The sequence below is a fragment of the Oreochromis niloticus genome, linkage group LG15, assembly GCF_001858045.2.
Source record: "Oreochromis niloticus isolate F11D_XX linkage group LG15, O_niloticus_UMD_NMBU, whole genome shotgun sequence".
Lineage (NCBI taxonomy): Eukaryota > Metazoa > Chordata > Actinopteri > Cichliformes > Cichlidae > Oreochromis > Oreochromis niloticus.
In genome coordinates, this window is record NC_031980.2 from 13625246 (window position 1) to 13637469 (window position 12224).

General features: G+C 40.9%; 1 protein-coding gene across 1 annotated transcript; it reads right to left on the minus strand.

Moving 5' to 3' along the window:
- Positions 1–248: 248 nt before the first annotated feature.
- Positions 249–11802, minus strand: ints7 (integrator complex subunit 7). Its single transcript, XM_003446297.4, has 20 exons — positions 11552–11802; positions 11285–11414; positions 10242–10388; positions 9613–9750; positions 9462–9508; positions 9001–9200; positions 8789–8911; positions 8584–8701; positions 8362–8496; positions 8169–8266; positions 6598–6837; positions 6360–6497; positions 6061–6267; positions 5628–5822; positions 4555–4658; positions 4377–4445; positions 3314–3446; positions 2362–2460; positions 1624–1809; positions 249–629 (listed from the first exon to the last, which is right to left on the minus strand). Exons 1-20 carry the CDS (start codon positions 11643–11645, stop codon positions 348–350), a joined length of 2883 nt encoding a protein of 960 aa, XP_003446345.1. The 5' UTR covers positions 11646–11802; the 3' UTR covers positions 249–347.
- Positions 11803–12224: the final 422 nt, after the last annotated feature.

A 12224-nucleotide genomic window follows, 5' to 3' on the forward strand; every position in this document is an offset into this window, starting at 1 on the left:
GCTGCCCCCTGTTGGCTGTCTGTGCAACTGCATGTATGTAGGACGCTAAATCCAAGGACATTTAGCATTAAACTATCCCAGAGAGGCTACTGCATGCATGAAATCCTATTTGAGAATATGGGAAACATTAAAAAGCTGTATTAAATTAGGCATTTTGATGTTATCCAGACAGCAAAAGATATAAAGATGAGCAGCCTTAAAATAGATGAGTTAAAAGAAAAAAAAAGTTCAAAAGATACCACACTAAGTTATTATTTAAATCAATTTGGTATTTTAATCATTAAAAAAAATATGTACATATTTAATTTCTACAAGGTCAAGTGCAGAAGGTCAAACTGCAAGCACTACTAGAAGCGAGTGTATGTGCTCCTCTGTGGCGCGGGCTGAGCTCCTCCCTGCTGCAGCTGGTGACGGAGCTGCTGGGAGTACGGGTCCTCCAGAGACTTTACTGACACCGTCGTCTTGGGCCCTGTCTTCCACTCTATGCCGCTCTCATCCACCACCGAGGCCTCCACGGTGACAGTGTGGGTGCCCAGGATGGAGAAATTCAGCAGGAACTGGGTGCTGAAGTAGTCGTTGTGAGGCTCGACGCGCTGCTTGATCTCATTTGTTTTAGTATCTAGTGGAATCTGAAAGGGGGAAAAAACTGTTTAAAACATTTATACTGGTCAAACTGGTCTAATCTGTGCCATTTTAATCCATCTAAACTACGTTGTAGTTAGTTGTCCAGCTTTGGAGATCAGCTGAGAAGATCTGTGACCCTTCTTAAACATAGTGAACTAGACAGCACCTCAGAAATCACAAGCTCATTATTCACAGCAACGCTAACGTCTATTAAGCCGCTTTGTTAGATTCACGTTCTGCTGCTGAAAACATCCAATCAGCCAACCAGATAGCATCATCTCGATGCATTTAGGCATGCAGACGTCATCAAGACAACCTCTTTGAGTTCGAACTGAGCGTCAGAGCATCAAAAGTTAAGGTTTATTTTTGCGCTTTTCGCCTTTATTTGAAAGTTGGGTAGTGTAGAGTAGACAGGAAAGAGGCGGGGAGAGAGCAGGGATAGACGCAGCAAGGTGTCAGGGGTGGGACTCGCATGCAGAAGAGTATCTCTGACTGCACAACACAGTGAAGCAGATGGGCTGCAGCTGCAGAAGACAGGAACAGGAAGCTGTGGCTACAATTCAGACGGGCTCATCAAAATCAATCTCTAGAAGCCTGGGAAAAAGTTGCCTGCTCTGATGAATCTCAGTTTCTGGTGTAACTTAAAAAACAAAAACAAAAAACCACTTGACTGTGTTAAACTGGGACTCATTTGCAATCATCTGTTATTATTACTATTGACAATAGTGGAAACCTGATCCTGCAACATATCATATGTGGCTGGATAGTGTTTGGGAAATCCATCTTTTAGAACCAATAACATGCTCTTTATGAGGACATGGAGACCTATTTTTATGATAATTAAACAACAAAGAGAGAGTTTACAAATCTGTGTTTAGCATTGTACTCTGTCATAACAATTGTAAAAGTGACAATGAAAATATGATTTGTGATGTCTAAGTTCTTTAAGTGTCAATACAAACTAAGTACATAAAAAAACACTTGACTGAGGCCACACACCTTGTAGTCAGGTCCCGTCTTGCTCTGAAGAACTGAGGTAACATTAAGACAGACTGACTGGATCTTCCTGAAGAGTCCCGGAGTTGAACCGTGCTGCACCACACCCTCCACCTTCAAGGTCAGCTGCTGAGTGTTCTGCACTGGGATTGGCTCGCTCGGTGTTCGCGGGGATGGTGAAAGGGCGAGCTGGAAAAAACACAACACATATAAACACATATAAACCTTCAGAGTACCAGAGGAAGAACGTCTTCCTTCCTCTGATGAACACCCACCCTTATCGACCAAAACAGCCAAGAGAGATGTACACGTTAAAATACTAATGTGACACTGTGGAAATGTCTCATGCGTTTCTCTTACAGCGGGCTATTTCCTGGACTATTTCTTGGCTCGACACACTGCTTTCCAAGAAGCACAGCCAAGAAACAGTCCAGCACATAATCCCCATAAAAACACAGAGAGGTGATTTTACACAATATGTGAATTAGTGCGCTTTAGAAGTGCTGGCAGGCAGATTTTACCTCGTTTCCAGTCTTTGTCCTGAGCTGAGCCTGCCGTCTCCCTGTATTAGCTACATATCTACTCCTAAGTGATATCAATCTTATAATCCAAGTGTGGGTAAGAAAGTGATTCATTTAATAAACAGCTAGCTTGGGGGGGAAGACAGCCTGTGGTGACTGTGCCTTAGAATATGCATATCATTATTGTGCTTTTCTCTTTAAACCAACTAAAAACAGTTACCTTGATGCTGGTGGACTGCAGCTTTTGGAAGAAATATCTCTGGAAAGACAGCGGCACCTTCAGCAAAGCTATGACAGCATCACAGAGGCAGCTGGTGTGCTGAAAAAACAAGCAACACATTTTCATCATTTGCTGCCACTTCATTTTTGTCATTTACGTTTTTTCCCCCAACCTTAAAGCAACTGAGTGGGGTCATTTATGACCCTTGCTCTACTGTAATATGAAAGTTCTCCAATTTTTATTTTTTTATTTTTTTAAACCGGATTCATCCATCGGTGTGACAGGTTAACGGAAAGTTGTGTGAGGTAGTTTGCAACCCCCCAAAATTTGCTTTCTTTGCTTTTAACATTATAGATTTTGGTTGTTTGTCTTTCTGTGTTTATTTATGAGATGTTCAAAAAGAACAGTAAAAAGCATATCCTAGGGTTAAATAAGGTAACACAGACTCTTTGTCAGATCTACAGTATATGCAGACCATTTGTAGTCAGCCCCTGAGAACCCTTCTAATATTTTGGGGTTATATTTCTAATTATTGTAATGTTTTCAGTGTTTTCTACATATTCATCCATCCATCACCTCCCACTGATCCAACTCAGAGTTATGAAGACCGCCCTATGACACTCTCCAGTCTTTCACAGGGCTAACACAGAGATGGACAACCATTCACACCTACGGCTAATTTAGAATCACCAGTTAACCTAACAAGCATGTGTTTGTCTGTGGGAGGAAGCCGGAGTACCTGGAATGAAGCCACACACGAGTTTCTGCACAAACTGTGTGAAATATTACAAAACTGCAAACAAGATGTTTGTTTAGATTTTGTTAAAAAAAACAAAACAAAAAACAGTCACGGACTGACTAAAGAAACATAATTTCATCCACACAATTAACTCCTTTGTCTGTGGCATTAGTACCAGACCATCGACGATGAAGTACTGAGTGTTAATCTTACCAGATGTGAGACAGGAGGGTGTTTCTTGGTGAGGCTCTCCACTTCCTCCAGCACGTGGTTGAAGACTGACATCATCCGTCGCTCATATTCGCTCTCCGTCTGGACCGACCCCACAGTGCCGTACTCCTGAAAACTACATTACAGAAACAGATGGCAGACATGTCGGGGGAATTCACAGAAGGGATCTGTTGCTGCAAAGCACTTTCTCTACAGATCACTCGAGTACACGGTCCAGTGGAGGAGCTTTTGTCAAATAAAATAAGGTGCATTTACTTTTATTACACTGTCATGCATCTGTGTGCAGCTTATAAAGAGTTACCTCCATGTGTGATGCTGAAAGCTAATAAAATAAAACCAAACTATAGAGGAAAAATCCTTAGTATTATATTTGTTAGTTTGGTAAAAAATTCTATTACAAATTGCCCGATGAGGCATTGATGGACATGTTATCTGATACTCAGTCTGTGAGTCTGCTGCTTTAATGCGGTGGTGTTTTTATTGTAATATATGTGCTGATTTTCATAAACCTAGTCTTTGACACATGTTTACATGCAACAATAGTTAAAAAGACTAAAACTAGCACTGAAACTCAAAAACTGAACTGAAACTAAACATTTTCAAACAACAGAAGATCTGGACTATTCTAGAAGATACACCTGTGGTATCGTTTTGAAAATCAACTTCCTTCTCGAGTGACCGCATTCACAAGATTTTCAGAAAACCTGATCGCTGAGATTCGAACTTGTTCGAGATTTTTCTAGATATGCCTATGGTATCAATTTGAAACTCCCACGTTGCCTCATTCTCGAGTTATCGCACTCATAAACTTGGGTATCCACGTTGCCCAGCTTGGCCAGCACAATAATGCCCCATCAGCCTTTTATGGCTGAAACAAAACTAAACTGAAACATGAAACTCCAATCTGGAAACTAAAAGTGAAATACAGGTAAAAACTATTTAGAAAACACAAAACTATAGTAACTCCGGTACAGAAAAACTCAACACAATCTAAACTAGATCCATTCAAATCAAATTATTTGTTGACACTCAGAGCAGACCTCACCTGGCAGCCTGTGGGTCCAGTATCAAAGCTTCAATCACATGGGAGACGAGCAAGCAGCTCTGTTGCTGTCTGGGCAAACGGTTAAAGAAAACTTAAAGACATAAGTAATGAGATGATATTTAAAAAAAAGAGAGAAGAAGGAAAGTATAAAAGTATCATGATGTGCATTTAAGGATACAACTCCACATTGCGAAGGGTCGCATAATCTGCATCAAACGACGACTGGTGTAAGTCAGCATAGCGAGCAGCAAGACTTCTGAACTCATCCATGCACACCTTCATCTGGAGAGAAGAGAAACACATCACAGCTTCACAACTATGAATGACTATGAATGACTCATTTCTGACTCTCATCATATTGAGTATTATTTTGTGACAGACAGGGACCTAATAAAAAGAATGTGGTCCTGAATTTTTTTAGGTCCAAATTTTTGCTAAAAAAATGTCAATAAGCTGGTCATTGCAAACACACAAAAATACAAATATATATACACAAATATAAAATAAAGAGATTTGTTTGATTTACCATCTTATTTCCTTATTGGAATTCAACACAAGCAGTGCCCTGATGGCTGAGACCGACAATAATAATAATAATAATGATAATAATAATAATAACAATAATAATAATAATAATCATCAGGCCCATTTGGATGATTTAAATGAGAAGAAAAGTGATGTATATTGTTGTTACTGTCCACCTCTGGTTTATTTTACACAGTGACAGGACAAATCAATTATGAAGCAGCTAAAATTACAGCAAATAATTTAACAAATTTCTTGTAAACACTTCTGTAACCTAACAGCACCCACTCGGTTACTTTCTGGCAGCTTGCACGCCTTTTACGCCACTATATTTATAGTCAGGACTTTCATTTTTTTTCCTAATATAGATTTGTAATTCATAGTTTAATATCTACTAATAAATTCTGCTTTATTCCTCTAGATAAAGCTAGGTAAATAAAATAATTATACTGGCTTTTTGTCGTCCAGTGAAAAGATACAAGTAAAACTCTGAGCTACTGACCCGGAGGCCCAAAAGGGAAAACTATATTGAACACTGACCTTAAATCAAATTTGCCTCCTAATTAAAACCAAATACCTCTTCAGCATGATGAACAATCTGCTCCAGTTTGCTGGTGCATTAACAGAAAGCCTAAATAGTGACCTTCGACTGCTGTAACCACAAATTCAAAATAAGTAAATAAATAAAAGAGTCCACTCCTCTCAGGCCAAAGTTCAGCATGTCACCTGCATCGAGATGCGGCCACAGCGTTGCAGGTCATTGCCTGAAGTGAGGGCGATGGTGGTTGCGATGGCGGGAGGAGGGCTGGTTTTCAGACTGTTGCAGGTACAAATGAGCTGCGACAAAGCTTGCAGGGTGTCGATCCGGAGCTTAATGAACTCGCACTGGAATGTGAGCGGGCTCAGAGGAGTGCTGGCAGCCTGCAGGGAGGGATTAATCAGATAAATAAGGACACAGCAGTTAAATAGTGGCACGGGTTGAGTTGATCTAACAAGATTCTAGGTGAGTCACGTCATTAGCAGTTAGAGTTGCTTTGAAATCAGCTCTAATGGCACCCCTCTCCACACTGGCTATCAGCAGCTCTCAGCATCCTGTCACTGGTGATAGATAAACAGTATTAATGCTTTTTGACAAGCAGATGCCTGGCAGTTAACTGACTGTGAGGGAGGCGATGCCCTTTTGGTAGGAGCGCAAGGCTTCTGCGATGGCGCTCATGGCTCCGCTGTAGTCCCCGTCCACCACGTGACTCAGGCACTGCTCAGCCTGGGAGAACTCCTTCAGGCTGCTCAGCCAGAAGTAGAAGTGCTCTGAGGCCACACGAGTCCGCACACACTGGTACAGCTCGCTGGAGAACTCGTGGCATCCCTGCAGGTGAACGATAAGAAAATAATCATCTTGCCGGAGATCCGAGGCACTTCGTGGGTGCTTGCAACACCATTTTGATTCAAAGATCTCACCATGCGCGAGGCTTGCCGTGCAATGCGATACACCGTCCAGCCGTTAGCAACGTTCTCCAGCTGCTGTTTGATGACAGTCTTCACTTCGGCTGACAGAGACGACTGGCTTGCAACAAAAATCACTGTTGCCAAGGAAACCTGCAGCAGTGACAGTAGGGGGGGATGAGTGTGAAACTCTAGAAATCGGTGATATGTAAAGGCAGTAAAACAAGGAAGTAAACCCTTGCACATCTCTCACCAGAAGCTCCTGCTGCTTATCGGTGGACGAGTGACTGGCCACCCGGTAGAGATCAACCAGATCCCCCAGCATACCGTCCCCCAGCACAGGCAGGTGGGTGGCGATGGCCGCTAGGGCGTGACACATGAGAACACGAGAGGAGTCGCAGGACAAGTGGAGCTGGCCGAGCAGGAACTCCACTGCAGACTGGCTGAGATGGGGTCGACTTTTCAGCAGCTTAACCAATGAGGTGAGAGCTGTCTAAAGTTGAAAACAAGAAAATGCAGAGATGGGTGTTACTACAGCAAAATTTAGGTAAGGGTTGGCTGATGAGCTGATTGTAAGGAGAGGTATGGAGATACACTCCCAAAATAATTCTGACCTCATTTGCAAAGTTTGTCCAGCTGGTATTAAAACATTTCTTTATTCTCTATTATAAATATACTAATACAAAGATGGATCCTCATATCAAACAAGACCAAAGCCTCAAATAATAAAGCCAAAGTACGTACAAGTTATCCCTGTGAGCCAAAAGCTCAGGCTTCAGATTGCTCAGTTTCTGACAGTTTTTCTACTCTTGGCTCTGTATGATGTAACCGAAAATGAATATCCTTTAAAAGTTATCTCACACTGCTATGGCTGTAAGGAAAGCAGACACACCCACCTGCTTTTTAAACCTTCTGATATGCGCCCAATCAGAAGAAACTGAGAGCCTCACATTTTCAATAAAAGACTTAAGCTTTGCTTCACCGTAAATAGCTGGAAAACCCCAAAACAAATTTGATTACCAGACCTCTGAATCTGACCCATCTACCAAGTCAACTGTTTTGTTTTAATTTGCATAAGCCTACACAGTCCTACAGTTCACCAGTGACCTCCTGACAACCATCTGTCGCTAGGGAAAAAAATGTGTATTTGTCAAACAACTGTAAAAAAAAAAAAACCTCCTTGTGATTGCTTTGGTTGCTAGCGTACTGCTATAGAAGTACTTTGACAGACTTGTCTACACCCACCGTCCACCTGATTTCCGAGCTGTAGTGAAGCTGTGAAAAGCATAATGTAAATTGGAAACAAGGAGCATTTGTCTTCAAAGTAAAAGCTGCATCTGTTGCAACATGTTGGCTACAGTGCTGAGGCACAACTTTTTCTTTAAAGCGAAACTTCTCCATTTCCAGTTTGTGTCACACTTTTTAAAGTTCTAGTACTATTTGGCTAATAGTTAACGAGTATTTAACGAGTTAACGAGTAGCTGGCGTTACACATTTCTGTCAGACAAATCCCTGAGCCATGTACGCATGAGAAACTTCAATTGGTCCAGTGAGCAGGGCAGGAGTACAATGAACCTGTAACTGTATTTTTTTTACTCCACTTCACTCTTAAAAGTCCAGCCAAACCAGTACACTGACATGGCTGAACAGTAGTGTAACTTAAAAGGTAAATTTTAGGTTAGAGAACACAATGTCACTGAGAAGCTAAGAGTGCAACGAATTCGTAATGTGTCAATTTTCCATATTTAAATTAAAATACATTGTGGTACTTTTTCAGATGTTTTATAATGTAAACTCTGCCTCCTTGGGGGTCTAATGTCTTACTTTCAGTGTGGCTTGTGCACTGGGGCTGTTATCCTGACTGCACAGCATCAGAAGGGACTCCACTCCCAAAACTGTGTCCTGCTCCAGCTGTACTATATCTGATGAGGGGGAAATGCACACAACAACAAATATTACCACACTGATTAAGAATTAAAAGCATCCCCCAAATAGGTTATTGCCCAGTTTAACTAACCTTTCTCCGGACAGGAAATGGCAATGTTGGTGAGCACTATGACCCCGTGAGCTGCTACTGCCAGGTTGCTGTGGTAACAGCATTCCTGTGCCAATTTAACCAGGTCAGTGAGCCGGGGTGGAACCAAAGAGCCACCTGAGAAGAAAAGTTTTAGAGAATGCAGATCAGTTCAGAGTGGCATTCTTTGTTTCCTAAATGCAGTGATTTAAGCATAAACATTACCTCCCACATTACTAAAATACTGTTTGATTGCAATAGTTCCAGAGAGGGTGGAGAGAACGGCCAACATCCCCAGCTTCAAACTGTTGTAGGGGATAGTCAAAGCACACTCGCACAGCATCTGCAGAGATAAAAGCTGTTAGATTGCAGACCGATTTTAAACATCACAACAACCCTACAGTGCAACTGTTGCCATCTGGGGCTCTACCTGAGTGTTTTCTCTTATCCACAGGTGAGGAGCCTTTTTAGCCAGGAGCTTTAAATCGTTAACTGCAAGTCTCTTCACAGCTTTTCTCGGATCATCTTTTAGGTACTGAAGGAGGAGCTGCAGCTGCAAACAGATTAGGAACCAAATCAGAGGTGCACCACAACAAACTAAAAGAAATGACACATAGCTGTGTGCGAGCAAGTTGGGTCTACCTGCTTGGGGATATCTATGAGGGAAGAGGCGGCCAGCTGGGTGAAAGTATGCAGGGAGACAATGACCATGGGGGTGGAAGGATAAGAGTTCACCAGATGCTGTAAAAGCTCTCTGCTGCTGGACGCCAGGCTGGCGTCATGATGCATGTGCTGCAGCATGGGGATCAACTTCAGCTTCAGTTCCACAGGAGTGTCTAAACCTGAGGTGGAAGAAAAGACCAATACAAACATTATGTAAAAGATGCAGTGCACGTGACAAATGTTTTCTTTGGGTTCAGCAAAATGTGTATTTGCAGTGTTTTGTGTTTCTTTTTCTCCGTGATTTCAGAATGAAAAAAAGAATAATTTTAATGGCTGTACTCAGTTTAGTGTGACAATTAAAAATAAAAGACATCAGTGACAATGAAGCTTTGAACCACGACAGCTCTCGTTTATCTTCACGTAAAGAATAAAGATCTTACCTTGAATCATCTCACTAACTTTGTTGCAAATTCCAGCTGCAAAGTCTCTGAAAATAAAAAATAAAAATTAATTAAAAAGCCACACAACAATAAAATCATCTAAAACATCATCCCATACATCAGAGCTCACTTTTAGTCATTGTTTCCTTACTTTGACTGTGCAGAGAAGCTTGCAGCAGCAAAGATGGCTGCCTCGACTTCCACATTGTCATGAGAGTCCAGGCTTTGGCGAATAGTGTGGTGGGCATTCTTCCTCTCTGGGATGATGGAGGCCAAACTACCAAGCATCCTGAACACATAAGACAGCAGGAATTTTCTTTTTAAAAATCTGAGATGACTGAAAAGATGGTGCACAACAAAACTGAAGAAGATAGTGCAGACAGGGTGGAGTGGATGGAGACTAGTATTGGGGTGATTTGTGACAGAAGGATAACAGCAAGAGTGAAGCAGAAGTTTTGCAAGATGTTAGTGAGATCTGCTAACATGTATGATGAAGATGTTACGATTCTTACAGAGAATGCACAGGATAGGAAAGAAGGGACAGCTCAGGTTGGGCATATTGGAGTAAAAGTTAGAGAGGCAAGGCTGAGATGTTTTGGACATGTGCAGAGGAATGACACTGGATACACTGCACAAAAGATGCCAAAGCCAGGCAAGAAGGCCACAAAGGAGGTTTGTAGATGTAGTGAAGGAGGACATGCAGAGGGTTGACAGAAGAGTGTGCTAGGGATAGGGTCAGATGCGCCACTCGCGTTTTTAATCATCATTTCACATTGTTACCTCAGAGTGATGGCTCTGGCCACAGGGTCATTACTGTGGATGACTGAAAACACCCGTTTCACAAACTCATCCACATTGAGAATCTTCTCCAAATGTTTCTCACTCTGTTGAGTCACTTTGAGTACACAGAGACGCAGAAAGTTGTTACTGGAAAAGAGAAATAAGATGTTTGTGGCACAGTAAAGCTCATCTTTAACTTCTCGCACCTTCTAAATACATCTTACCAACTTCAAAAACATTCTATTAAAAAGTGCATAAGATGCGCACATTTATTTATTTAGGCACTTTTGAATAAAATTAAAGTTTGAAAAATCCACTTAAGTAAGAATAGTTCTTATTCTTTCTTAAAGTGAAATAAATTCACTTTTTCCCCAAATCCTCTTATTTGGAACCTTCTCTCTCTCTTTTCCGTCAACTTTTTCCCTTTCTTTTTTTTCATGAAGAATAATTATAGTTTTTTTATTTTTAAAACCTTTCTCACACCAACATTTTTCCCTCTGTACTTACATCTATTCATACTTTTCTTAATTTTTTTTTTATTTTCTAAAGTAAAATAAAATACACAGATACTCCCTGAATATCTCACTACAGTTCAAACACAACACAATAACACATTAACAGGCCTGCCCTCAATGATCAGTTTACTGGGTATGCTTAGTTTAAAGTATCTTGTACTTTTAAAGATTGATAAACATCAAGTTCATTAGAGACATCAAAGACACGCAATTATTCATTAAATATAAGAAGAAAATCTATTATCTGTTATTTTTTGGTGTTTCAGAGTTTGTTTATTTTATTTTTGCATTAGCTTGGGAGTGATTATGTGAACTACATGAGTGTGCGAATAGTGTTTACATTTTCTTTTGACGGCTTAGGCTTGTGGTTAAACTGTACGCTCAATTACTTAGAGATGTTATTAAAATTTTCTCTACACTCTGAAATGCATTGGGATGCCTGTATTAGATTCAGCTATAAAGAAAGTGTGAAACAACTGTCAGTAAAGTAGCCTTTAACAAATAAATGATCATCTAAAGCAATCATACCCGAGCCTGAAGATGTCTGCTAGTTTTAAAAATGCAGAGTTGATGAGGATGGGAAATGGGTACTTCTGGAAGAGTTTGGGGAACAAAACCACAGCCTCACACTGCTCACCGAGCTTCCCCGACCGCAACCCTGAAAATAAAGTGGAAATGCTCCAGTCACAACAAAGCAGGAAGCTTCCACTTAACACATTACGAGGAAACGACACACCGGATCAGAACACAATCAATGAACCATATGCTAAGTCTTTAGCCAGCGAGCTAACACACCTTTGTCCAGCTCCATGAGAGCGGAGTTAGCGTCGAGCTCCTGTTCGCCATAACAAGCCTCTGACAGGAATGAGCGTGCGGTGGAGAGCGACATTACTGTGCAGTTTTTACCCCTTAAAAGAAGATACACTCATGAGATATTAGCATTTCACTGTTCAGGCGGTATTCAGGAAAACACTGAGGATACAGAGACAGAACATCCGGTCTGGAGATTGACTTTCACAATAAAACGCCAGTTGTCATGGTCGCGAGCTACCAAGCTGTTTTAGGGACTATTTATAAAATAGATTTACGTTAAATATCTACGTGAAATATGTATTAGTATATTATTCTAGTATCACCTTAGCATCAAATGATAGATTATGGATGAATCGGTAACACCATAATACTCTAAATAACAACAGTTACATTGGAGATATCATAGTCATGGTGACTTTTAAACCTTTGTTACTTTAGTGCTTCTGTTGAAAAGAACATTTTTACTTGTGATTTTCATAACTTTTGTTGCAGTCACAGATATTCATTTTCTAGTTCAACACTGCGCACAACCTGAAATTGTGTGTTGTCACACATACTTGCACCACTAAATGCACCATATACATGCAGCATTTGTTTGGCAGTGGTTGTATACAACAAAGTGTATTTACTAAACTAACAACTGTCTAACAGGATA